The sequence below is a fragment of the Triturus cristatus genome, chromosome 12, assembly GCF_964204655.1.
Source record: "Triturus cristatus chromosome 12, aTriCri1.1, whole genome shotgun sequence".
NCBI classification, from domain to species: Eukaryota; Metazoa; Chordata; class Amphibia; order Caudata; family Salamandridae; genus Triturus; species Triturus cristatus.
Window position 1 is genome coordinate 609181221 of NC_140595.1, and position 27731 is coordinate 609208951.

Sequence of the window (27731 nt, forward strand, 5' to 3'; positions counted from 1 at the left end):
ACTGTGTGCACACGGATTTGGGGTACTTCCCTTCATCAATACAATTTGGGGATAGCAGGTTAGTTGCTAGCTTCTACAGGGTTCCACTGTCAACTATTGCATGGTATATTTGTATTCGCCTATGCTTGCCGGTTACATATGTTAATATGTACGTAGTAAGTCGAGTCCCTAAAGAGCTGCAAACTATTAAAAAAAAACAGCAGAATTATTAAACAGCACCTCTGCTTCAGTGCCTTGTGGGTCGAATAAATAATAGACCAAATATGGCTTCCTGCAGATAAAAGGTGCAATTCGCCTCGGCAGTATTTAAAGAGGCCAGACACAGGTTAATAAAAGGAGTACCTACTCATCCTTTCCTGCTACTGGAGTGAGCTCCATGTCTGACTGCCAATGTCGATGTTGAAGCATGAAGATGGCCCATGCTTTTTTAATCCCCTGTAGCGGGGAGAAGAAACTGGGGGTGAAATAAGAGTTCGCCAGAAGAACGCAGTGTGCAGCAGTGGCTTGTTGGCTCACTCACCTTCTACTGTTACCTGGACCAGAGCTATATCGAGCCTCCTGCTCACCACTAAAGAAGACCACATGACATCAGTAAAACTTGAGTCATTTCATCAAAAGGTGCCATTGAGAGATGTGCAGGGCCTAAGGCTCCTTTAGAAATCTGTGCAGTAATATATCCGAATTGAAAATGCGACTACTCCAAGTTGTTTCCTACCAATCTCAGCATGGGTGTCCAACATAAACCCAAGACACTGAACGCATGTCTAATTTTCGGTATTTCGATATAAAATATACTTAAATACATTCTTAATGGAATTCATTTTGTGATTATCCCTCAAATATGCTATGAATCCAACCCTCATGGGCCTACATTGGGCACTCCTAACTTGGGCTAAGCTAGTATATTACTCCCGGAAAGTATATTTTGTGAAAGTATGTTCTGGAAAAGTATGTGCAGGGAAGGAAGGACGTTATTTAATTATTTCAGCTATTTTATTTTTGGGTGAAACAAGCTTACAGGCAAAGATGCTGTGGGTAACAGCAGTCAGCAAAGTGCAAATGTGGAGATGGGAGGTTTTGAAAAAGACCAAGGAGAAGATAGAATGAGAGACTGGACCCCTTGTTTTCTTTTGGTCAGTATTTCCTTGTGACACTCACCAGTTTGTCTATTATATATCCCCTCTTCACCTTTACCTCATCTTCCTTTTCACATCCTCCCCATATTTCTAGGCGCCCCCATCCCAACAGATAGGGATCCTGTATCATAAATGATTAAGGATTCAGCATGAAAAAGTCTGAGTTCTTACCCGGATCTCCACCAGCTCTTCCACATGGTTGAAAAGGAGGGGGTTTGTTTCCCGGAGCTTTAAGACCGGTCTTGCCACCATCAATGTGAGATACCGCATACTGCAACGAGATACCTGCGACCAGGCAGTGGGGATGGAGAAAAAAATACAAGCTGTTAAAACAAAGAGATAAGAGGAAAGAGAACATTTGTGCATGAAGCCCCAAGATGAGAAGAAAAACAAAACACATGTAACCCACAATGCAATAAACCCAGGCTACTGAGAGCAAGCTACAAACGCAGATACATGCTGTAGCCTCAGATGGGTTTCAGGGAGGAAAACAGAGGTATTTACATGCTATAACACTTCTTTAGACTGGGTAGTACCACCCTAAATGGTCACATAATGCTGCAATATGTTCAAATGAGCAGTTCAGGTTTTGCCCATAGATTTTCATTTAGGTCTCTTAGAAGTGCTGAAACTTGAGTCACTTGAAGGCAAAGTCTGAAAAAAATTCCAACTCCCTGTCGGCCTAACAGAATCCTAAATTTTCATCAAGGCAACAGGAGGGTCACCTGCAATTCTACACAGGAGAAAAACACATTATTTCCTAAAAACACATTGTTACAGACAAGTTTCTGCTAAAGGTGTCCGCTCCTGCTACAAGAGAGTATCAAACTGTGAGCCATATGTAAGAGCAGGGTTGTGCATACCTAAATCTACGTCAGTTAAAAGGCAGTAAAATAAGTTGAAAATCTGTAATCATTCTTCTTAAGTGATGTAAACAGCTTATTACTTTAAGTTATACATTTTTAAGCAATTTTTATATACAGTTCTGGGAATGAATAACCTTTTTAGGAATCATCTTGTTGCCTTCAACAAGAGGATAACCCTACTGCGTAATGCAGTAATTCAGAAGGTAAGAAATTAATTGATAATCAGTCATTTTTATGCTAAAATATGAGTGCTGGTGTGTTCTGCTATTAAACTGTACCAGCTACTCCTTCAGGACTCCAACACCAAAATCAAGGTTGGCTTGATGGCTTTGCCAGGTACAGCATGCTAGCTTGAGTTCAATGTGTGATGAAATGCTTTATAAGTTTCCACCGCTTTCTGACAATATCATGTTTAATAATGGGGGAGAAGGGTGGAACAGTCTGATGTTCAAGTGTAGTTTTATTGCCATGCCTGTGTGTTTGCCCAAGGGTCTAGATTCAAGGTGGTGGGAGGTTTATCGCATACAGGAATTATCAAGTGCAATAAAGATCAAACCCTTTGTCAACTTTTGGCAGGCCACACCTGCCGAAATATAATAAGGGGAAAAGTCTGGTATTTACTGGGACATACAAATTTTGGTGCAGTAACACTTTCAAACACTTTGAATATGCAATAATTAGCGCATCCACTAGGGCCTACTCAAAATTACGCCCTTAGTGTTCCTATGCTAAGAGAAAGGTGCCAGGGCACCATGTGAGGTGTCGTCAGGCCCCTGCTTGTCACCCTTACAGTTCAATGAGGGGAAGCGCTCCCTAACCACAAGATCGTGCTTGTCCATCTTCATTTGTAGGTGTAGAATTTCCCGACTATGTTTTTGCCGTGGAAGACTGCCGCCCCTAAAATACGTCCAATGATCACGTGTGACTTTAATGTAAAATTAGGGTTGCCCCAAGAAGCTCTATGTGTGTTGCAGAGGAGGGGTTTCGGAGAATTCATACACCACTGGGGCAATGGTATAAAAATGCAGAGGGGACTTGTCAGGAATTTCTGAATGTGTATTAAATGTATGGCTCTTCATGGTGCCTTATTAGTGACCAGCCAGCTTGTTAAACGTACAAAAGAATGGTTTCAGTAATAAGTATTTACTATATCGTGGCATCTGGACTCCATTTTAAGTATAATTCACCCAATGAAATTATTGAGAGACCAGATCGTAGGCATAATCTTGCAGTCATTAATATTCGCCTTCCTGTTAAGATCAAAATTCCAACCTGCAGTAAAGTTTGAGCATGCGGGGAAACTGTCCAATGATGGAAGGATGTTATAGTGGGTGGTGGTCGCCCCAGACAAGCAAGACAGTTTGATATTTACGAAGACCTCGAAATCACAGCTTTGCTGTTTAGACCCAGCGGCAAGAGATCTGACCATTTTATAAGAATTTCACAATTTTAATAAAGGGATTGCTTGGTCTCATCGCTAAAGCTTGAATAGCTAGTTGAAGGGGGTTAGATATTTGGTTTAATGTAAATTGTAAGAACGCCAAAAAGGAGTTGTAGAAAGCTACAAATACCGGTCTGAGGGACCCAGAGCCTGTAACGCCAAAACAAATTAGTTTCAGACAGACAGACAAAGCAGCAAAGTAGTGTTGGAGAAGAGCCTTGAATGAACCGGATAATAAATGCAGGTCTACAGAATGTTGCAGGAACTCTGGAACATTGTTGGAGGCGGGAGCAAGATCAAGCACTGGATGTAGTACTGTAGGTTCCTGGAGATGGGGCCATGTGTTTTCCAATACCCCCACGGGAAACAGAGGTAGTAGAAATCTATAGGTGGGAGACTGTAAATTCCCTCAATGATAACCCTACAAATAAAGATTTTGCCCTGATGGCGACCCTGTCAATAACTACAAACATGATCCATCCTCATTGGCTTCTTTATTGACAAAAGTACTGAATGCAGTTTGTAGCACTTGTCAATAACTATTTCATGATTCTTGAAGTTTATTGATTATCAACCCGATATATAATAAAAAGGGTGAACGAGCTAAACACAGCTACTGCTAATTTTATCCCTCCTTGATATCTCTGTTCACATTATAGACAGAATCCTTCTGGGGACGCTACAGGAATGATCAACTAGTTCTAAAGTCCTCTGAAAATATCTCCTCCGATTCTGGGTGGAAATGGGCTGTAATGAAGAGTACTATAATCTGTACCTCCCAATTTGGAAAAGTACTGAGATTGAAACCAGGGGCGGATTCTCCATTAGGGCTCTGGGGCTGCGCCCCCCCCCCCTCCTAAAATACCTTCACACTCCTGTGCAAATATTAAATAGATTTATTTATTTAGAGGTACGATCGTGTCTCTAAAAAAAATCGATGTCTTTAAGTCTGGGCTGTCTGTCCCAGGCTGCCTGCCCTGCCTCGCTCTGAAGCAGAAGACGGAAGCCAGGCAGTAATCAACTTTCTGCACTGTGACAGATGATGCAGGGCTTACAGTCCTAAAGCCCTTCATAATGAATCATTGCCATTTTAGTCTATGGCAGTATCCACTGTAGGCCAGTGACGCTATCAGTGTCATGGTTTTGGGCTTTGGAGTCTGCATCCCTGCGTGATGCCAGGCGTCCATCATTCACAGGCATAGATCCCACCCTTTTCCATTCATCACACGTAGGAGTGGAGGCGGATCAGGATAGTTAATTTAAAGATGGTGACCTTACAGTCCATAATTCCCTTGGTCGACGTCCGGGACTTTATGACTTCCATCGATCTCCAAGACGCCTACCTCCATGTTCCCATGGCTCTAGTTCATCAGGGGTTTCTGAGATTTACGATAGGGGACGACCACTTCCAGTTCACTGTATTGGCATTTGGTCTGAAGTCCGCCCGAAGGTCTTTATGAAGCTGTTGGCCCCTTTGGTGGCAATAGCTCACCGTCAGGGGATCTTACTTCATCCTTACCTAGTCGATTGGTTTGTTCACGCTCCCACAAGAGTGTTGGCTCTCAATCACACGAAGGTGGTGCTGGCCATTTTGCAGGGGGCACGGTTTTCTGATCTATCTGGGCAAGTCCTGCCTTGTCCCAGCCCAGGACCATTTCTTTATTGGGGCAAGGTTTTTTACCGATTTGGGCATGGTCACGTTGCCAGATGTAAGGGTGGCAAAGATTTGGGCCCACATTCTGGGTCTTTTGGCCCGGCCCACCCAGGTGGCAGCGCATTGGCTTCAGGTTCAGGGGAATCTGACAGCGACGGTGTTTCTGGTTCCTAGGGCTCGCTTTCACTTGCACAAGCTGATAACTCTTATCCTGGTGCATTGGTTTCTCAATTATCTTACCCTATCATCTCCGATTCCTTTCTCCCCTCAGAAAAGGATCGACCTGGGTTGCTGACTTGTCAGGTAGCATATTCTGAGGGATGTGCCTCTCTTCCCTCCTGCCCCATTGATTGTCACAACGGATGTCAGTTGGGTTTGGGGGCCTGGATGGGGGTGCATCAGATCAGGGGCTCTTGTTCCCCATCTCAGAGTAGGAGGTCTTCGAATGGGAGAGAGTTGGATGTCTGCTTGGCTCTGAAGGCCTTCTCACGGTTTCTGAAGGGGGTGGTCGTTTTAGTCAGGCCAGACAATGTTACGGCTATGGCTTATGTGAACAGACGGAGGTGCCAGGTCCCTTTCGCTGGCTCAGGTGGTGGACAGGCTGTTTCGTTTTCTTTTTTGTAAATTCTTTTTATTGGTATTTGTTGTTATAATCATAAAGGCATTACATTCTGTACAAATAACTGTGGTACATGTGCAACTGAATTGACCAACATCAGTATAGAGAGTACATTTGCGTCCTATTCCGCGTAGATGCAGCATGTGTTGTAGCAGGTGTTCGCCAAAAAGGAAAACTGGGGGGAAGAACCGAACTAGGAGTTGCCATGGGGTTCTTGGTGGTTGGGCCAGGCAAATACTGTGAGTCCACGGATATCTACTCAACGGTACAGCTGCATCTCGCTTAGGAGGAGATGGGTGCGCGGGCTGGTGTAGGGGACCGTTCAGTATGTCTGGCGAGTGGGGGCGAGCCTAGCGGGTCCTAGGGTGGCGTGGGTAATCGGGGGGGGGGGGGGTGGGGGGATCCCCGGTCCTGTGAGCATGTACAGTAGGACAGGCTGTTTCGTTGAACGGAGTCTCACTGTTGGAAGTGTCTGCGATTCAACATTCAGGGGGTCTCCAATACACTGACAGACACTCTCAGCAGGGCCATTCCGTCGTCTGTGGATTTTTGCCTCTATCAGGAGCTTATGGAGAAGTGGGGTGGTGAAACAACCTTTACAATGCAGTCATTACATTGCACTACACTTACAAAGCAGTCATTACATCGCAAAATCCTTTACAACGCATGTCACTACAACATAGCCATTACATTGCATGTCATTACAACGCATGTCACTACAACGCTGGCATTACATTGCATGTCATTACAACGCATACCATTACAACACATAGTACCCCTACACTATCCAACACTTACCCTACTGTTGCACCCACTGGAGTTAGAATAGTAATTTTTACCCCTACACTATCCAACACTTACCTTAAACGCAATGCAATGGTATGCGTTGTAATGGTATGCGTTGTAAAGGTATAATGAGATGTAATGAAATGAGTTGTAAAGGTAGTTTCTAAAAATGCGATGTACTGGCCTGCGATGTAAATGTATGCGTTGTAAAGGATGTTGCGATGTAAAAACTGCGTTGTAAAGGCATGCGATTTAAATGTATGCATTGTAACGTCATACATTCAGTGGGGTGTCCCGGTGATAGACGTTTTTGCAAGTCTTCTCAATGCCAATGTGCTGCTGTTTTACTCGAGGACCAGAGAGGGGCAGGCATGGGCTGTGGACTCCGTCTCCTGCCAGTGTTCCCAGGGGCTTCTTTACGCTTTTACTCCCTTTCCACTGATTATCAGGGTCCTCCTCAGGGTCCAGAGGTTGGGGGTGTCAGTAATTCTGATGGCCCTAGCTTGGCACCACGCCTCTTGGTTTCCTCTTCTTGTGGAGATGAGGCAGGAGGAGTGGTTATTGCCGCTGACTCCCTCCTACTTGGTGTTTCCTGTGTTGCAGCAGGATCTTCTGTCCATAATGAGGTTAGCGACCTGGAGGTTGATCAGCTTGGTTTGCTGCATAAGGGGGTTTCGGCTAGTTTGGCGACGACTCTGCAGGCTGCTAGGTGATCCTCCAGAATAAGTCTTACTTGCATTCTTTCAATAAGTGGTATCAGGGTAAGGGCTTGGACCCTACTTCTTCTGACTTGTTTGAAGTGATGCTGTTTCTGCTGGAGGGGTTTCTTTAGGTTTGAAGGTTGCCTCCCTAAAGCTTCAATGGGCTGCTATCAAGATGGTTTGGTGGGCCGTGTTTTCAAGGGGGTTGAAGAATATTCTTCCTTCTCCTCGGAAGCACTTCCCTTTGTGTGATCTCTCTTTGGTTTTGGGGACATTGATGGCTCCTCCGTTTGAGCCCCTCGACTCTGTGGATTTGCATTTGTTGTCCCTTAAGACTCTCTTTTTGTTGGCTATTTCTTCCACTAGGTGTTTGAGTGACCTGGGCGCTTTGTTTTTAAGCATCTTTTTTGTAGAGTTTTTGAAGACAGGATCATTTTGAGGCATCTCCTTTCCTTTCTTCCTAAAGTTGATTCCCAGTTCCATAGGGATCAGGAGCTGATTTTGCCCTCCATTTTCGAGTCTTCTTCTGAGGAGATGGAAATGCGGCTGCATTGTTTGGATGTCAGGAGGGCTCTTCTGATTTGTTTTGATAGGGTTGCCTCTCTTTGGCTTTCCGATTCCCTGTTTGAGAATTTTGTCTCAGTGAATAAGGGTTTGCGGCCTTCCACTTTTGTTTTTTTTTTAAACAAATTTTATTGAGCATTTCATAATATCTTCAAGCAATGAAGTCCTACAAGACTTTCAACATTACAGCGTGTACTGGGCCCTTGGATCAATAGTCAATCATGGTGCCAGACTAGCAGGTATGCAAGAGAAACATATTAATCAGCTACTATAGCATTCCTATAGCTTCTGAGATCTCTGGCGTGGCAGACCTGTCTATTTACCTAAATAGCTATCAGTTCTGCTAACTCCATCTTTTTATCTCATAACCTCCTATCTATGTAACATCGAACAACTACCCATCTCCCTCCTCTCCCCCTAGGCGTGCCTTAGCATGATGTCACTCTATAGGTTTTACACTATGCGGGTTTTATTCTGTAGGTTCATTAGCTACTGGCTTAGAATTGACCCTGTGGAGGCAGCAGATTTGCGTTCATTCACGCTCTCTATCCCCCAATGCCTTCCACTTCTTCTTTGAATCGGTGGGTTTGAACTTTGATTTAACTGGCCTACAAAGCTTCTGGTCAGGTTTATCCCTTGGGGGTTCCAGGTAGATCCATGAGGTCTATGTTAACCTCCTGGCCTGAGGTCCAAGGGGCTTCCATTGGTAAAATTTACAGGGCTGCCACCTGGGCATTCCCATTGACTTTTGCCTCTCATTACCGGATTGTGCAGGTGGTGGATCGGTCCGAGGTGTTTGGGTCTAAAGTGTTGTCCACTATGGTGTCTGAATAGTGGCCCATTACTTTTTTTCCTGTGTTGTTTAATAAGGAATATGCTACTTACCAGTATGCATCTGTTCTTGGCATGTAGAGCTGCAGATCTATACACTGTGCATAGATCGCCATCTGGTGTTGGGCCCGGATGTTTGCAGTTTGTTTTTCCTCTTGGAAAGTCTTTGGAAGTCACAAGGTTGGTGACTCCTCCTTTGGTTCGTATTGCGCATGGGCTTCGGCTCCATCCTCAGATTGTTTTTCGCCAGCAGGGAAAGATGGAGCGTAGTAATAATAGTAAAAATTCCCATGTGTGTTGTATCTAAATAAGATAGACTGGAACGGATACAGGTAGCCGGAGAGGCGGGTGGGCGTGTATAGATCTGCAGCTCTACATGCCAAGAACAGATGCATACTGGTAAGTAGCATATTCCGTTTGAGGCATATGAGCTGCAGATTATACACTGTGCATAGACTATATAGCAGTACCCAACCCTAGCGGCGACCACCGGCATCCGTTGCAGTTGTTTGGAACAGTGTTTTTATTACAGCCTGGCCCACACTAGCTTGTTGCTTGGTTTGCACATCTACACAGTAATGTTTTGTGAAAGTGTGCGGTGTTGACCATGTCGCTGCTTTGCAGATGTCATCTAGTGGTATGTTTCCTAGAAAAGCCATAGAAGCCCCTATCTTCCTTGTAGAGAGGGCTTTAGGGGGAACAGATAGCGTTAGTTTTGCTTTGTGGTAGCAAATCTGTATGCATTTTACAATCCACCTAGCTATCCCTGATTTAGAAATAGGGTTGCCTTTATGTGGTGGAGAGAAAGAGACAAATAGCTGTTTGGTTTTTCTGAAAGGTTGTGTTCTTTGGATGTAGTAAAGTAAGGCCCTTTTAACATCCAGTGTGTGTAAAGCCCTTTCCGCAACGGTTTGAGGTTGTGACTGGTAATTCTACCGACTGGTTTAGATGGAAGGGAGAAGTGACTTTGGGTAGAAATTTTGCGTTGGTGCGGAGTACAACCTTGTTCTGATGCATTTAAAGAAAAGGTTCCTGTATAGTGAGTGCTTGTATTTCACTAACCCTTCTAAGGGAAGTGATGGCCACTAGGAATGCTGTTTTCCATGTGAGAAATTGCAGCTCACATTTATGTAATGGTTCGAAAGGGAGTCCCATAAGCCTTGTGAGAACTATATTCAAGTTCCAGACAGGTGAGGGTGGTACTCTGGGTGGAATTACTCTTTTGAGGCCTTCCATAAAGGCCTTGATGGCAGGCACCCTGAAAAGTGATAGGTGCTGCCTGTTCTGTAAGTAAGCAGCAATTGCTGCGAGGTGTAACCGAATGGATGTATATGCTAGGTTACACCTTTGTAGATGGAGCAAGTAACATATGATGTGCTGTATGGACACATTTAGAGGATTGATTGTGTTGTTGTGGCAGTAAACAACAAATCTTTTCCACTTTGCAGCATAGCATGCCCTAGTAGTAGGGCGTCTAGCTTCCCTGATAATATTCATGCAATCAGGGGGAAGGTTAAGGTATCCGAATTCTAGGACCTCAGGAGCCAGATCGCAAGGTTGAGCTGAGCCGGGTCCGGGTGCCTGATCTCTCCATGGTTCTGGGTTAGGAGGCATGGTGAGAGGTGTAGCTTTTGGTGTGGTACTACAGAGAGTTCCAGCAGTGTGGTGTACCACGGTTGTCTGGCCCATGTTGGAGCTACTAGGATCAGTGTTAGGGAATGCTGTTGTAGCTTTCGCACCACTAATGGAATTAGTCGGAGAGGTGGAAAAGCGTATGCAAATTTGTTTGACCAGTTCATCCATATCGCATTGCCTTTGGACAATGGGTGTGGATATCTGGCGGCGAAGCGTGGGCATCTTTTGTTGTTGTGGGTGGCGAATAGGTCTATGTGTGGATGCCCCCACTTCTGAAAGAACGGGTGAAGAACCTGTGGGTGAAGTTCCCATTCGTGAATCTGTTGCGTTTGTCTGCTGAGCAGATCTGCCACGGTGTTTTGGACTCCTGGGACGTGTTGGGCCAGGAGAAAGATTTTCTGTGGAATTGATCATCTCCATATGCTCTGTGCTAACTGAGAGAGCTGTGGAGAGTGTGTGCCCCCCCCCTGTTTTTGAATGTAGTACATGGCAGTCGTGTTGTCTGTGCGAATGAGGACTGCCTTGCCTGAAATCTGCTTCTGGAAGGATTTTAGGGCCAGGAAGATTGCCAGTAACTCCAGATGGTTGATGTGGAGTAACTTCTGTTGTGGCGTCCATGTGCCCTGTACTGTGAGATGTAACAGATGAGCTCCCCAGCCGGAGAGCGATGCGTCTGTTGTTAGGATTATTTGTGGAACCGGTTCCAGGAACGGTCGACCTTTGGAAAGGTTTGTGGTGTTCCACCACTGCAGAGAGCGATGGGTGCGACCGTCCACCAACACCAGATCTGTCAGTTGCCCCTGGGCCTGGTTCCACTGGCGCGCTAAACACTCTTGGAGTGGACGCATCTGTAGTCTTGCATGGGGCACTATGAAAATGCAAGAGGCCATCATCCCTATCAGTTGCATAAACACTCTTGCTGGGAGAGAGTGTTGAAGTATGAATTTTTGACGCAGAGCCTGTATGTTTGCAATCCTGGCAGGATTGGGATAGGCTATGGCTTTTGAGGTGTCTATGGTGGCACCGAGGTATTGTTTTGTGTGTGATGGTACCAGGTGGGACTTTTGGTGGTTCACCGTGAAACCTAGCTGGTGAAGTAGGTGGATTGTAGCGGCGGTGTGGCGCACACATTGGTCGTAGGACGTGGCTTTTATTAGCCAGTTGTCCAAATATGGGAAGACGTGAATGTGCTGTCTTCTGAGGTGTGCCGCCACTACTGCTAGGCACTTGGTGAATACCCTTGGTGCTATTGTTACCCCGAACGGGAGCACCTTGAACTGGTAGTGTTGCCCGTCCACTACAAATCTGAGGTACTTTCTGTGAGCATGGTGTACTGGGATGTGAAAGTATGCGTCTTTCAAGTCCAGAGTGGTGAGAAAGTTGTTCTGGGAGAGGAGTGGAAGAACCTGTTGAAGGGTTACCATGTGAAAATGGTCTGAATGTATGTAAGTGTTTAGAGGTCTGAGATCTAGGATAGGTCGTAGAGTCTCGTCTCTCTTGGGAATCAGAAAGTACAGGGAGTAGACCCCTAAATTTTGTTGATTGATGGGGACCTGCTCTATGGCTTGTTTTTGCAGGAGGGAGATTACCTCCTGTTTTAGTAATGTGGCATGTTCTTGAGACATTGGGCGTTGCCTGGGTGGAATGTTTGCGGGGGTAGATGTTAATTCTAGGCAATACCCTGAATGAATAATTTGGGTCACCCATCTGTCTGAGGTGATTGTCTCCCAGACGTGAAGGAATGAATATGCTACTTACCAGTATGCATCTGTTCTTGGCATGTAGGGCTGCTGACATTCATATCTGTGCATAGATCGCCGCCTAGTGTTGGGTCCGGATGTTTGCACGTTGTTGTCCTGGAAGAGTCTTCGAAGTATCCTGAGATAGGTGACTCCTCCCCTGGACCACAGTGCGCATGGGCATCCTCTCCATCCTCAGATTGTTTTTCGCCATTGTGGCAGTGATGGAGTAGATACAGAAAGTGATGACCATGCTATACAGTAATTCTGAGAGCTGCAGCTGCTACAGGCGCCGGGGAGGAGGGCGGGCGATATGAATGTCAGCAGCCCTACATGCCAAGAACAGATGCATACTGGTAAGTAGCATATTCAGTTCGAGGCATGTGGGCTGCTGAATTCATATCTGTGCATAGAATACATAGCAGTACCTCCCATTAGCGGCGGCTACCAGTGCCAGCTGCAGCGGTCTGAAAAAGAGTTTTGAGAACAGCCTGTCCTACAGCTGCCTGCTGTTTTGAGTGTACATCTACACAATAGTGTTTGGTAAATGTATGTATAGTGGACCATGTGGCTGCTCTACATATATCATGTAAAGGAATGTTTCCCAGGAAAGCCATGGAGGCCCCTAACTTACGTGTTGAGTGGGCTCGTGGGGGAATCGTTAATGTGCGTTTAGCCTTTTGATAGCAAATTTGAATACATTTAACGATCCATCTGGCTATCCCTGCTTTGGAAATGGTGTTGCCCTTGTGTTGTGGAGAAAAGGCAACGAAAAGCTGTTTTGTTTTCCTAAAATCCCTTGTCCTGTCTATATAGTACATGAGGGCCCTCTTTACATCTAGTGTATGGAGCATTCTTTCTGCGACGTTTTGTGGACTTGGAAAGAAAACAGGCAGTTCAATAGTCTGATTCATGTGGAACTGCGATATCACTTTAGGCATGAATTTGGGGTTGGTACGTAGTACGACCCTGTTTGCGTGAACCTGTATGAATGGCTCTTGAATGGTTAGTGCCTGGAGTTCACTAACTCTTCTCAACGAAGTGATTGCTACTAGGAAAGCCACCTTCCAGGTGAGGAATTGAATCTCACATGAGTGGAGAGGTTCGAAGGGTGGACCCATCAGTCGGGTGAGGACCAAGTTGAGGTTCCACACTGGTGCTGGTGGGTGTCTTGGGGGAATTACTCGTTTAAGTCCCTCCAAGAAGGCTTTGATGGCAGGCACTCTGAATAAAGAGAGGTGCTGCCTGTTTTGGAGATAGGCTGCTATTGCGGTTAAATGGATACGTATTGAGGTGTATGCCAGATTGCATCGGTATAGGTGTAGGAGGTAACAGATTATGTTTTGAATGGATGCGTCTAACGGGTTTAATGTCATTGTTATTGAAATAAATGACAAACCTCTTCCATTTGGCTGCATAGCAAGCTCTGGTAGTGGGTCTCCTAGCTTCCTTATTGATCTCCATACAGTCAGGTGGCAGGTTTAGGTAGCCAAACTATGACTTCAGGAGCCAGATTGCCAGGTTCAGCTGTTGCGGATCTGGGTGCTGAATTTCTCCATGGTTCTGCGTCAAATGCGCGGGTTTGATCCGCAGCCTTTGATGCGGCACCACGGAAAGTTCCAGAAAGGCGGTTGTGAGAAGTTGGCCTGATGTATGATGTCACTAGTTATAGTGTACACCTTATATCAGTCCAAATACCCTTATGGTGATTGGTTGTAAAGTCAACCTTATAGACCAGCTATCCTAGTGGTAGCATGGACAAGAGCAGTCTTAGGCTAAACTCTGAATGGCATGTGAAGCCAGCTGTGATACCATATATAATCCCTTGAATACCAAATGAAAGGACACCACAACAGATATATATATATAAAATAAAGTGTATTTATTCTAAGCAAACCCTCAGCACTCTTTATGAGATTAGAGGTAAGTACAACACAGTCTTATTAATGCATACAGTAAGTCACACAGGTAAGTAATACAGTTAGGCCCTAGGGGCCACGCAAACCATATACTAAATAAGTGGTATAAGAACCACTGTCACGGAAATAGAATAGGCCTAGGCCTAGGGAATCGCTGGGGCTACACTACACTAGCGTTAGTTAGGAAGTGGGAGGCCCACGGGATTCGTGTGCAGAGTGGAAACACTCACGCGTAATGCGTAAAAGTCAATAGCAATATTACAGTTTAGAAATAGATAGATTTAGGACACTTCCGGAGTAGCTAGGAAGTTGAGACTTGAAAACTAGACACTAGGATAGTCACTATCCTGATGAGCACCGGAGTACCCAAGTTACCTAGCCCACAGGCTGCGGGTGCATAGGGGTGAAGATGCGTCGTTTTCGTCGTCGACTCCTATGGATGCCTGAAGAAAGATGCTGTCAGGCAGTCAGGGGAGAGTGTCCGGTGGATCCCAAGGCTGAGATCAAGAAGAGAAGAAACCTGCAAGCAGAAGGGACAGAGTCAAGGTCACTAGCCAGTGACCACGTGGAACCAGGAAGGAACCAGGCGATGTCGTGAAGAGTTGCAGGTGAAGGTGAAGCTTGTCGCTGCAGCCAGGAGGACCAGGAAGCGTCGAGGACGACCAGGACCAGGAGGCGAGCTGTCCCACGAAGGCTCTTGCTGTCGGCGGCGTCGAAGTTGGACTAGGACTCACCAAGCCTTGGCAAGCGGAACCCACGAAGAACAAAGGACTTGCTTCTGGTGCAGACCAGGAAGGTCTGGGGTGCTTCTTCTTTGCAGAGAAGCGGGAGCCAGTCTGGAGGAGCCAAACCAGCGCAGAAGATTTCAGGGAGCGTCGTCACAAAGGCCACTAGCCAGCGGGCAAGCAACCGGACAGACGCGGCAAGCAGGAAAATGCTGAAGGGCCCCACGCAGGACTCGTGGAGTGTGGGGGGCTGGTCTTCGGTGCAGATGGTGCTTGGGGTTGGGGCTTCTCAATCCCCGGTGCACAACTTCGAGGGTACCTCAGAAGCTGCGCTGTAAGTTACTAGCCACTTTTCCCAGGTAGCCGGTCCCACGTCGCTCGTCGCCTCCACGGATCTCAGCTCTGCTGCAGATGTGGATGAGGGTCGGAGAAGTCTGGAAGTCAAGGCTCTGGTCGGGCTCTGCAGTCGGTTCCTCGTAGAACGGTCGCAAAGCAAAGGGTAGTCTCTTGATGGTGCCTGTTTGCACAGGGTAGCCACTCCTTGGCTACAAGGGAGATTCTTCAGTCTTCTTCTTTCGTCGAATGTCGAAGGTCCAGAGTTTCTGTTCAGTTTTGCAGGTTCAGGATAATCTAAAGTCTTGAGGCCCAACTCCCACTCTTATACTAATCTGGGGGGCTGGGATACCTGCTAGGTCACGCCTTATGGGTGGGACCTGGGAGGGGGTGGTTACACCCACTTCCCTTTGTCCAGTTTCGCGCCAGAGCTGGGGCTGGAGTGCCCCAGCGCCGGTTTGAACTGGACTATGCAAGGAACACCTTGTGTGCCCCAGGCATGTCTCATTCCTTTCAGCCCACTCTGCCCCAATACACTAAAGGCTGTCTGGAGAGGTGCTAGCACCTCCCCAAGCAGGAAACCTATTGTCCAGGCCTCCCTGGCTGGGATCACTCCCAGCTGCAGGAGGTCAGACTTGTGTCTGTGGCAGCAGCATCCATTTTGTGATGCTGAGGCTTTGGTTAGAGATAAACAGCAAAGTAGGATTTTAACATGTCTCTCCCTCTAGAAGGGAGGAATAATATCCTCATCACCAGAAATGGTCTGGGGGTATTATTCCAAAGTGTTAGACACCTTACACGACATGTTTTGATAAAGCCAAACCATAGTTACCATAACCGTTTAAGATTATAAGGCACTTTAAGAGTATATGGTAGGCTATATCATAGAACAGCTATAAGGACATGGTTCCGAAAGCTGCAGACAGGCTCAGCTCATGCTAGAGCACCATCTCACATGTTACCAAGCACTCTGCCTCCAGGATTGTTAAGGCCTGCCATAGGAGTGACTGATAGGTACACATGTGTCTATATATAAGGGTAGATATAGGCATACTATACCTAAGCAAGGGGTGATTACACGACCTTGCCCCAGCTGAGTGATCAGCCAGTTGTGTCTGATTGGAAGGCCAGACCAGGGGTGGCATAATACATGCTGCAGCCCCTGGGAGGCCTAGGGTACACCTATGCCCTGGGTACCTAGGGTACACTGTACAGGGTCCAATAAGGTGATCCTTACCAATTGGTTATGTACCTAGGGTACATGGAGTCCATTTTAAAGAGAGAGCAGACAGCCTGAGACCCTGAATGGCAGGATCTCAGGCCAACTAAGTCGAAAAACCAGCTAGACACTAGGCAAAAAGTTGGGGGTAACCATAGTCAGATATCCACCTTCCTACACAACCCACCCCCAAACGAAAGGAGATAAGGCTGGCCTTGACAAGGTAAGCCTCTATTGCCTGAGTGGCCATATAAGGAAGAACCAGCACTGGCATGGTTACCCCCTGTCTCATGGTCCACTAAGCAATCCCTCATCCTAAGGATATCATAGGGTCTCCACCATAGGGAATCTCTACCTTTGGTGTGTCTTTGCAAAGTAAAAGGCTGGTGTTGAGATGGAGTACTGAAGTGAGTGTCCTCAAAGTGAGGCCTCAGCTTCCTCCAATCATCCTCCACCATGGATGCCTTTCTTTCTCTAACTGAGTTGCACTGTGCTCTCAGGGTCAGCCTCTGGCTACCTAAAGCTGGAGGCTGGGTCCCTTTTGTGGGCTTACTGGAGGGACAGGTCAGGTTTGGGGTCCTAAGGTCCCATGTTTGCCTGTGCCCAACAGAATCCCTCTGGGGGAGGTCCCTAACTACCTGTGAAGGGGATCCCTCAGGAATGTTTTTACCCATCACCTGGCTAGGGCAACTAACCAGGCAATCCTCATTCTTTTGAAGGGGGGGTTCTTGTGGACAGGGGCCCTCTTGGGGTCCACTGGCCTCCCTGACCTCTGCAGCCCTGGGCTGACTGAGGCAGGGTAGAGAGAGGCAGGCTACCTGCACCAGACTGGGTCCCATCTTGGAAGGGGCCACTGACATCAGAGGCTCTGCCAGGCCAGGCCTGGCTACCTCTGGGGCAGTTCCTTCACAAGGGGTGAGGTCAGATCCCTGAGGAGGCTGACCTTTTCCTAATGTCTGGGGAGAGGGAGACTTTTCTTCCTCCCCACTACTCTCTGTCTGTGTGGAGTGATCCATAGTTTCAGGCTTCACTACACCTATATCAGTCTGAGTGTGGGCTGAGACCATTACAGCCTTGCCAACCTTTTCAGGAAGGCACTCAGTTTGTGTTTGAGCTGTGACTGTCACAGCTCTGCCAGTCCCTACAGGGAAGTCTGTCTGTGCCTGGGCTGTGGCTACCACTGCCCTTCCAACCTTTTCAGGGAGGAAAGCTACTTGGACAGGGGTTGTGACTGGCACAACCCCACTACCCTTTTTGGAAAGGCCTACCATTTTGGAATGGGTGTCTTGTTCAACTCCAGCCCAAGCTGAGAGTTCTAAGTCATTCCCCAGCAAGCAGTCCACAGGCAAGGTTGGAGACACTGCCACCCTTTTAGGGCCAGTGACCCCTCCCCAGCTGAGACATACTTCTGCCATGGGATGACTGTTTTGTTTGCCATCAATGTTAGTTACCTGGTATGAGAAACCAGGCAAAAGCTGCTCAGAGGGAACTAGCCTATGGGCCACCATAGTGATGCTAGCTCCAGTGTCTCTGTAGGCCTCAGCGTTTCTACCATTGATGTAGGGTTCCTGTCTGTACCTACCCAAAGTGTTGGGACAGGCAGTGAAGTTGGCAAACCCCATGCCACCATCACAGACAAGAGTAGCTGCTGCAGGGGAATTGGCTAAGCCAGGATCCCCCTGTGTTCCCCAAGAAAACCCAACCAAATTTTTGGGGGCACTCCCACCACCTGGGGGATTACTGCTGACAGTAATAGGTGGTGTGACAGGAGTAGTTGGAGGAACAGTTTTGTTTTTAGCCTGTGGACAACTGCTGTCAGTTTTCCAATGCCCAGGTGTTTTACACACATGGCAGTAAGGCTTTTTAACTGTGGTAGAGGAGGGAGCTTGGGACCCACCACCCTGTGTGGAGTTTTGGGGCCCTGAGGAAGATTTCTCTTTTGCTTTATCCCCACCCTTCTCTTGAGGCTTGGTGGTATCCTTCTTTTGGTCACCACCCTGATTTTTAGGCCTAATCCTGGTCCTGACCCATTTATCTGCCCTCTTTCCCAATTCTTGGGGAGAGGTCAAATCTGAGTCTACCAGGTGTTGATGGAGAAGCTGGTTCTGACAATTACTAAGGATCTGCTCCCTCATAATCAAGTTGTACAATCCTGTATAGTCCTGCACCTTGCTGCCATTTAACCAACCTTCCAAAGCCTTAGTGGCACAATCCACAAAATCAGACCAGTCCTGTGTCTGTGTCTTCTTGGTGTCTCTGAACAACAACCTATATTGCTCAGTGGTTAAGCCAAACCCATCTATCAGAGCACTCTTCAGGACTTTGTAATTGTTTGCATCCTCATCACTGACTGTGAGGAGCTTGTCTCTACCTTTGTCAGAAAAGGAGAGCCACAAGATAGCTGCCCACTGACTTTGGGGTACCTGCTGTACTTTGCAGGCCCTCTCCAAAGCAGTCATCCATTTGTGGATGTCATCCCCATTCTGATATGGGGGGACTATCTTGCTTAGGTTTCTATGGTCATAAGACCTATCCCTATCTCTAGGAATGTTGCTGCCACCAGTGGGTTCTAACCCACTTAACTTTTGCTCTCTAGCCAGAGCAAGCTTCTCTTTGGCAAGGGCAAGTTCTTCCCTCTGAATCCTCAGATTAGCCTCCCTCATTCTGGCTGCATGCTCCTTTCTCTCAGGTGAAGTCATTCCCCTGTGAGAGGAAGCATTAGAGATGCTAGAGACATGGGAGTGGATGGATTCCCTTGAAGGGGATCTGTCCCTCCTGCTTCTCTGTGAATGCCTACTTGTGGGTCTGTATGGGGGGACCCCATGCAAACTCCCATGTAAACTTAAGTTAGCCTGGCTAAGTCTTCTTACTTGGCTCTGGCTGTCTACCTCCCCATCTGAAGCCCCATCTGACTCCTCTGTGGTGGGTAGACCCTCCTCTGTGCCTAGGGCACCTGCCTGAGATGCCCTCTGAGCATCATACTCCTCTAGGAGTTGTCTTAACTGAAGGAGGGTAGGGTTTTCACCCTGTTTTATTCCTCTGGAGGTGCACAATTGTCTCATCTCCTGGAATGTTAAGGTATCATATCTAGAGGGGATCTTTTGCAGACCTGATCCTCCTGAGAGAGCATCTACTTGATCTACTCTCAGAGACATGATCTAGTGAGGGTGTGGTGTGTGCACCTACCTACACTAGTTGTATCTACTAAACCTTTCTAGTAGTTGTAGTCAGGGTGTGTTACTCCCTTCAACCTACAGCTACCAAGTCCAGTAGGACTTAAGTATAATAATCTATGTTATATGTACCTAGACAATATCTGTGTGATCTTTCAATTTAGTATCTCAAGATTACAATGGTATTACAACAGCAAGCTCAGATCCCAACCGCTGCTCACCAATGTGAGAAGTTGGCCTGATGTATGATGTCACTAGTTATAGTGTACACCTTATATCAGTCCAAATACCCTTATGGTGATTGGTTGTAAAGTCAACCTTATAGACCAGCTATCCTAGTGGTAGCATGGACAAGAGCAGTCTTAGGCTAAACTCTGAATGGCATGTGAAGCCAGCTGTGATACCATATATAATCCCTTGAATACCAAATGAAAGGACACCACAACAGATATATATATAAAATAAAGTGTATTTATTCTAAGCAAACCCTCAGCACTCTTTATGAGATTAGAGGTAAGTACAACACAGTCTTATTAATGCATACAGTAAGTCACACAGGTAAGTAATACAGTTAGGCCCTAGGGGCCACGCAAACCATATACTAAATAAGTGGTATAAGAACCACTGTCACGGAAATAGAATAGGCCTAGGCCTAGGGAATCGCTGGGGCTACACTACACTAGCGTTAGTTAGGAAGTGGGAGGCCCACGGGATTCGTGTGCAGAGTGGAAACACTCACGCGTAATGCGTAAAAGTCAATAGCAATATTACAGTTTAGAAATAGATAGATTTAGGACACTTCCGGAGTAGCTAGGAAGTTGAGACTTGAAAACTAGACACTAGGATAGTCACTATCCTGATGAGCACCGGAGTACCCAAGTTACCTAGCCCACAGGCTGCGGGTGCATAGGGGTGAAGATGCGTCGTTTTCGTCGTCGACTCCTATGGATGCCTGAAGAAAGATGCTGTCAGGCAGTCAGGGGAGAGTGTCCGGTGGATCCCAAGGCTGGGATCAAGAAGAGAAGAAACCTGCAAGCAGAAGGGACAGAGTCAAGGTCACTAGCCAGTGACCACGTGGAACCAGGAAGGAACCAGGCGATGTCGTGAAAAGTTGCAGGTGAAGGTGAAGCTTGTCGCTGCAGCCAGGAGGACCAGGAAGCGTCGAGGACGACCAGGACCAGGAGGCGAGCTGTCCCACGAAGGCTCTTGCTGTCGGCGGCGTCGAAGTTGGACTAGGACTCAACAAGCCTTGGCAAGCGGAACCCACGAAGAACAAAGGACTTGCTTCTGGTGCAGACCAGGAAGGTCTGGGGTGCTTCTTCTTTGCAGAGAAGCGGGAGCCAGTCTGGAGGAGCCAAACCAGCGCAGAAGATTTCAGGGAGCGTCGTCACAAAGGCCACTAGCCAGCGGGCAAGCAACCGGACAGACGCGGCAAGCAGGAAAATGCTGAAGGGCCCCACGCAGGACTCGTGGAGTGTGGGGGGCTGGTCTTCGGTGCAGATGGTGCTTGGGGTTGGGGCTTCTCAATCCCCGGTGCACAACTTCGAGGGTACCTCAGAAGCTGCGCTGTAAGTTACTAGCCACTTTTCCCAGGTAGCCGGTCCCACGTCGCTCGTCGCCTCCACGGATCTCAGCTCTGCTGCAGATGTGGATGAGGGTCGGAGAAGTCTGGAAGTCAAGGCTCTGGTCGGGCTCTGCAGTCGGTTCCTCGTAGAACGGTCGCAAAGCAAAGGGTAGTCTCTTGATGGTGCCTGTTTGCACAGGGTAGCCACTCCTTGGCTACAAGGGAGATTCTTCAGTCTTCTTCTTTCGTCGAATGTCGAAGGTCCAGAGTTTCTGTTCAGTTTTGCAGGTTCAGGATAATCTAAAGTCTTGAGGCCCAACTCCCACTCTTATACTAATCTGGGGGGCTGGGATACCTGCTAGGTCACGCCTTATGGGTGGGACCTGGGAGGGGGTGGTTACACCCACTTCCCTTTGTCCAGTTTCGCGCCAGAGCTGGGGCTGGAGTGCCCCAGCGCCGGTTTGAACTGGACTATGCAAGGAACACCTTGTGTGCCCCAGGCATGTCTCATTCCTTTCAGCCCACCCTGCCCCAATACACTAAAGGCTGTCTGGAGAGGTGCTAGCACCTCCCCAAGCAGGAAACCTATTGTCCAGGCCTCCCTGGCTGGGATCACTCCCAGCTGCAGGAGGTCAGACTTGTGTCTGTGGCAGCAGCATCCATTTTGTGATGCTGAGGCTTTGGTTAGAGATAAACAGCAAAGTAGGATTTTAACATGTCTCTCCCTCTAGAAGGGAGGAATAATATCCTCATCACCAGAAATGGTCTGGGGGTATTATTCCAAAGTGTTAGACACCTTACACGACATGTTTTGATAAAGCCAAACCATAGTTACCATAACCGTTTAAGATTATAAGGCACTTTAAGAGTATATGGTAGGCTATATCATAGAACAGCTATAAGGACATGGTTCCGAAAGCTGCAGACAGGCTCAGCTCATGCTAGAGCACCATCTCACATGTTACCAAGCACTCTGCCTCCAGGATTGTTAAGGCCTGCCATAGGAGTGACTGATAGGTACACATGTGTCTATATATAAGGGTAGATATAGGCATACTATACCTAAGCAAGGGGTGATTACACGACCTTGCCCCAGCTGAGTGATCAGCCAGTTGTGTCTGATTGGAAGGCCAGACCAGGGGTGGCATAATACATGCTGCAGCCCCTGGGAGGCCTAGGGTACACCTATGCCCTGGGTACCTAGGGTACACTGTACAGGGTCCAATAAGGTGATCCTTACCAATTGGTTATGTACCTAGGGTACATGGAGTCCATTTTAAAGAGAGAGCAGACAGCCTGAGACCCTGAATGGCAGGATCTCAGGCCAACTAAGTCGAAAAACCAGCTAGACACTAGGCAAAAAGTTGGGGGTAACCATAGTCAGATATCCACCTTCCTACAGCGGTGTACCATGGCTGGCGTGCCCATGTTGGAGCAACCAGGATGAGTGTCAGTGAGTGCTGTCGCAGTTTGCGTGCCACCAGCGGTATCAACGGCGCTGGGGGAAAAGCGTACGCAAATCTGCCGGACCAGTTCATCCATATCGCATTGCCCTGCGACTGTGGATGTGGGAACCTGGCGGCAAAGCTTCGGCATTTTGCGTTTTCGCTTGTGGCGAATAGGTCTATCTCTGGATGACCCCACTGTTGGAAGTACGGTTGGAGTACTGACGGGTGTAGCTCCCCCTCGTGCACCTGGTGGCTGTGTCTGCTGAGCAGATCCGCCATCTGGTTGTCCTTGCCGGGGAGGTGTTCCGCCATGAGGAATATGTTCCTCTGAATGGCCCACTTCCACATGCTCTGAGCCAGATGAGACAACTGTGGAGAGTGCGTTCCTCCCTGCTTCTGTATGTAGTACATGGCAGTCATGTTGTCCGTCCGGATCAACACGACTTTGTTGCACAAGTGTACCTTGAAGGCTTTCATTGCCAGGAAGATTGCCATCAGTTCGAGAAGGTTGATGTGCATCTTCTTTTGTTGTATTGTCCATAGTCCCTGCACTGTGTAATTGAGTACATGAGCTCCCCATCCTTGGAGAGACGCGTCCGCGGTCAGTATTATTTGTGGAACAGGCTCGTGGAACGGTCGGCCCTTGCAAAGGTTTTGTGGATTCCACCAATGCAGAGAGTTGTATGCCCGACCGCTCACCAACACTAGGTCTTTTAATTGCCCGTGAGCCTGATTCCATTGACGTGCCAAGCACTCCTGAAGCGGGCGCATATGCAGTCTCGCGTGCGGGACTATGAAAATGCAGGAGGCCATCATGCCTATCAACTGCATGAACACTCGCGCAGGAAGGGAGTGTTGGGGTTTAAACTTTGAGATCAGCATTTGCATGCCGTTGATCCTCACTAAATTTGGCTGAGCTGTGGCTGCCAGAGTGTCTATGGTCGCACCTAGGTACTGTTGTACGTGTGCGGGTTGGAGATGTGATTTTGGGTAATTTAGTGAGAATCCCAGACTGTGAAGAAGGTGAATGGTGCGGGACATGTGGCTGGCACATTGCTGGGCTGACTTTGCCTGAACAAGCCAGTCGTCCAGGTAAGGGTAGACGTGAATGTGTTGCCTCCGTAGATGTGCGGCCACAGTAGCTAGGCACTTCGTGAAAACTCTGGGTGCTGTTGTCACGCCGAAGGGAAGGACTTTGAATTGGTAGTGCTGCCCCTGAATAGTGAACCCGAGATATTTTCTGTGTGACGGGTGTATGGGTATGTGGAAATACGCATCTTTGAGGTCTAGCGTGGCTAGGAAATCTCCCTGTCTGAGCAGCGGGAGAACCTGCTGTAGGAATGTAGTGGTTGAGGGGTCTCAGGTCTAGTATAGGTCTGAGTGACCCGTCCTTTATTGGGATTAAGAAGTACAGAGAGTACACCCCTGTCCCTTGCTGGTGGACTGGCACGACCTCTATTGCGCCTTTTTGCAGCATACTTAGCACTTCCTGCTGTAATAATGCTAAGTGCTCAGAGGACATAGGACGGTGCTTTGGCGGTATTGTGGGTGGAGTGGAGGTTAATTCGAGGCAGTAACCGTGTTGGATAACATCTTTGACCCACCTGTCCGTGGTGATGGTATTCCACGTGGACAGGAACCGCTGGAGCCTTCCCCCGACAGGTGTTATGTGGTCGGGGGAAGGGAGAGGGCGTCACTGTTTGTTTTTGGGGGAGGACCTGGTATTGCCGTAACCGCGTCCTCTGCCCTTCGTGCTGGAGCCACGATATCCACCTCGGGTATTTTTATCGTAGGTACTCTGTGTGCCCCCTTTATTGTAGGTTTGCTGTGACCCCTGTCCTCTACCCGCTCCTCTATTTCCGGGGCGACGAAAGGAGCCAGTACGAAATGTCTGCGTTTGCAGAGCCCCCATTGACTTTGCAGTGTCTGTGTCTTTTTTTTTTTTTTTTAAAAACCTTTATTACAATTTCGAAAAGATACAAGTATGGGCCTACAACCAACAGGCCGGCCGCTAAACGCAGTGTAAACCTAGGCACGACTTAACATGCACATCAATGAAGCAGCAAAAAAGTTACTAAAGTGCTAATCATAGCAGTCAGCCACAGCCGCAGTCCCAACACAAGCAGAAAAGGTTTCGTATTTTTGAAAAACAAAAAACATCAAACTCACAAGGCAGAGGGGGTCAATGGCAGAAACACGTGCTCCTCGTATCGAGGGAGTAAACCAACCCGGGTAGACAGAGGGGGGGGGGGGGAGGGGGGCAAGGCAGAAGCGACAAAGTCGCCTGTCGCAGGAGCATACAGGAATGCGGGGGCTAGGGAGACAGAGCGGCATCCATCTCACGCGTCTGGGGCGGGGCGCAAATACCTCCACGATAGGAGTTCCAGGGACCCCACACCTTAAGCCACTTCCCAGGCTTGCCTCTCGCCACATACACCGTTTTCTCTCTAAACATACACCAGTCCATGTGTTCTTTCCACGCGGAGACCGTTGGCGGCCTCTGGGAGCCCCACAATTGTGTGATGTCACGCTTCGCTATCATATAGCCTAGAGTCACCCATTGCGTCTGCGTCACATTGTAATCAGTCGGCTCCCAGACATTCAGCAAGCATCTACGTGCCTCCGGCAACAAGGCAACATGCGTGACTTCTTCTAACACCGCATGCACTCTGCACCAAAACCGAGTCACCTCCGGGCACTCCCACAAGATATGGAGAAAAGTCCCCAGTAGCCCACAGCCTCGCTTACACAAACCATCCACCGAATACCCCATACGCACCAGGCCAGGCCCCGTGACGTACACTCTATGCAGTATCTTAAGCTGGACGAACCGCAATCGGGCCGGGATAGCCACCTCTTTCGGGGAGGCCACCGCTGACACCCAATCCTCGTCGTCCAGTTCTATACCGTCTGCAATCCATGTCTCCCGCAATGAGGCCAGCAAACCCATTCGATCATTGATATGTTTTTTATAAATCAACGAAATGGTGCTATCCGGCACATAGCCGTCCAATACTCTGTCTTCCAACGGAGAATGCTCCGGAATGGCCGCCACGTCTGAAAACACGGAACACAAGGCATGATGAACTTGAACATACCGATAATATTCCCTATCATTCAACTGGTATTCCGCTTTCAGCATGTCGAACGTCTTAAATTTCCCTTTCGTCCAGAGATCCCCTACCGTGCAGATACCAATCGTATCCCACTTCTCGAAGCCTTTCGTGGTATACAGACAACCCAAACGCTGGGACGCGTACAATGGCGTAGCCCGAGTCAAGCGATCCCTCCACCCCATCGCCGCATTTGCTGCATGCCACACCTGCACCGCGACCCGCGTCGGGCCCGTCAACCGCGCATCAAGGGACCCCGAGTATAGTGCTCGATTATAGTCCCCGCCTGGCAATAGCAATTTGTCCATCTCAAAAGCCGGGTTCAAAGCAGGGCCATACATCCCGTGATTGACGGCAGCAAATTGGGAAGCCCAGTAATATCGCTTAATGTCGGGGAGGGCGATCCCCCCGTCATACCACGGCAGGGTCAGTTTGGCAAGAGCAATCCGCGGCCGCCCATCCCAAAACAATCGACGCTGGAGACACTCCACCTCCCGAAAATAACGGGCCGGCACTACGTCCATAGTGTTCTGCAGGGCGTACAAAAAGCGTGGTAGCGACATCATTTTGAACAATGCTGCCCGGCCGAGCGGCGAGAGCGGCAACCGCCGCCAACCCACCACATCCGCCCTGAGGCGCTGAAGGGGGGGGGGGAGAAGATTCCGCTCATACCGGGCCACTGGATCCAGGGTTATAAAGATACCCAAATACGTGAATCCCGACTCCGCAATCTGGATAGGGCACCCCCGCGGAAGGGGGGGGGCCTCCCCGGAGAGAACGTATACACAAGACTTAGCCCAGTTAATTACCAATCCAGAGTTGCGACCAAAGGAGCTCAGCACGTCCACCAATACAATGAGCGATTTACGCGGAGAAGCAAGATACAAAAGGATATCGTCCGCATAGAGCGAAACACGATCCTCGTATTCCGGCGTCCATCTAAGGCCACGTATCGAGGGGTGCCACCGCAACCATTCCGCAAGGGGCTCCAAGCAAAGCGCAAAGAGTAGAGGCGACAGTGGACATCCCTGTCGGGTGCCCCTACCCAATACAAAGGGAGCCGACACCCGTCCGTTCACCACTACCTGTGCCAGTGGGTTGTCATAAAGCAATTTCACCCAACCGATAAACCCCGGACCAAACCCAAACTTCGCCAACGCCGCCCAGATGTATGGCCATTCCAAGGTGTCGAACGCCATGGTAGTGTCCAAGGACGCCAAGATGGCCGGCTCTCGAATGAACGGGGCGCGAGCAAGGACGCCATGCAGTCGCCGCAGGTTCAAAGCGGTATTGCGATGGGGTATAAAACCGGATTGATCCTGATGAATCAGGTCGCCCACAACCCGGATCAGACGATTGGCCAGTACCTTGGCGAGAATTTTGGGCTCCGCGTTTAACAAAGAGATAGGCCTGTAAGAAGTACACCGATCCCGCGGCTTCCCTTCCTTATGGATAACAACAATAGTAGCAAGATGTTGGGCAGAAGGGAGGGAGCCCGCCGCCTGAGCCTCAAGGAACATGTCCCGGGGATACGGGGCAATCGCATCTGGGCGCAGCTTATACAATTCGATGGGGAGTCCATTAGGACCCATGGCCTTACCCGAGGCAATGGAGCGAATGGCCAAAGCAATCTCATCAGGCGATAGGGCCGCATCCATCAATACTTTATCCTCATCAGATAGGGAAGGCAGAGTAATGTCTCGGAGCAGCAGTCGAGAGTCTTCCTCCGATCGCTCTGAGACCGGAGAGTAGACTCCGTGAAAATAATCCGCAAAGCAATCAACAATGTCACCGGGGTCCGTCACACGCACACCATCCACCCTCTCAATCTCCGGCACCACTCGACTCGCTCTCTCCTTCTTATCCAACCAGGCAATCAACTTCCCTGCCTTATCACCCATATCGTACAACCGCCCCTGTTGCTCCCTGCTCATACTCCTAGCAGATTCAGTAACCAGCGCCTTGTAGTCGGCCTGCTTAAGCTCCAGCACATGCAATCTGTCATCCGTAACGCCTTGCTCCAAATCACTCTCCAACTCGGTGATCTCATTTTCTAGCCGAACAACTTCCTGCGCCTCGCATTTTTTGGTGTGGGAAATGAGGGATAGGGCCTGGCCCCGGCCCCCCGTCTTAAAGGCCTCCCAAAGGGAGACTGCGGACGACACCGACCCCACGTTATCATTAAAATAGTGTTCCAAAGACTTGACCAGGTCTGCACGAATCGTGGGGTTCCGGAGGTAACAGGGGTTGATCGGAGCCACCCTC

At 48.6% G+C, this 27731-nt stretch overlaps 1 protein-coding gene across 5 annotated transcripts in view; it reads right to left on the reverse strand.

Annotated features, from left to right (window-relative positions):
* Nucleotides 1-27731, reverse strand: part of DEF8 (differentially expressed in FDCP 8 homolog) — a 192817-nt gene that overhangs the window by 66712 nt on the left and 98374 nt on the right. For all 5 annotated transcript variants that reach the window (XM_085639800.1, XM_085639802.1, XM_085639799.1 and 2 more), the window contains exon 9: nucleotides 1308-1421. In XM_085639800.1, coding sequence (XP_085495926.1) covers nucleotides 1308-1421 — 114 coding nt within the window. The remainder of the gene's footprint in view (nucleotides 1-1307; nucleotides 1422-27731) is intronic.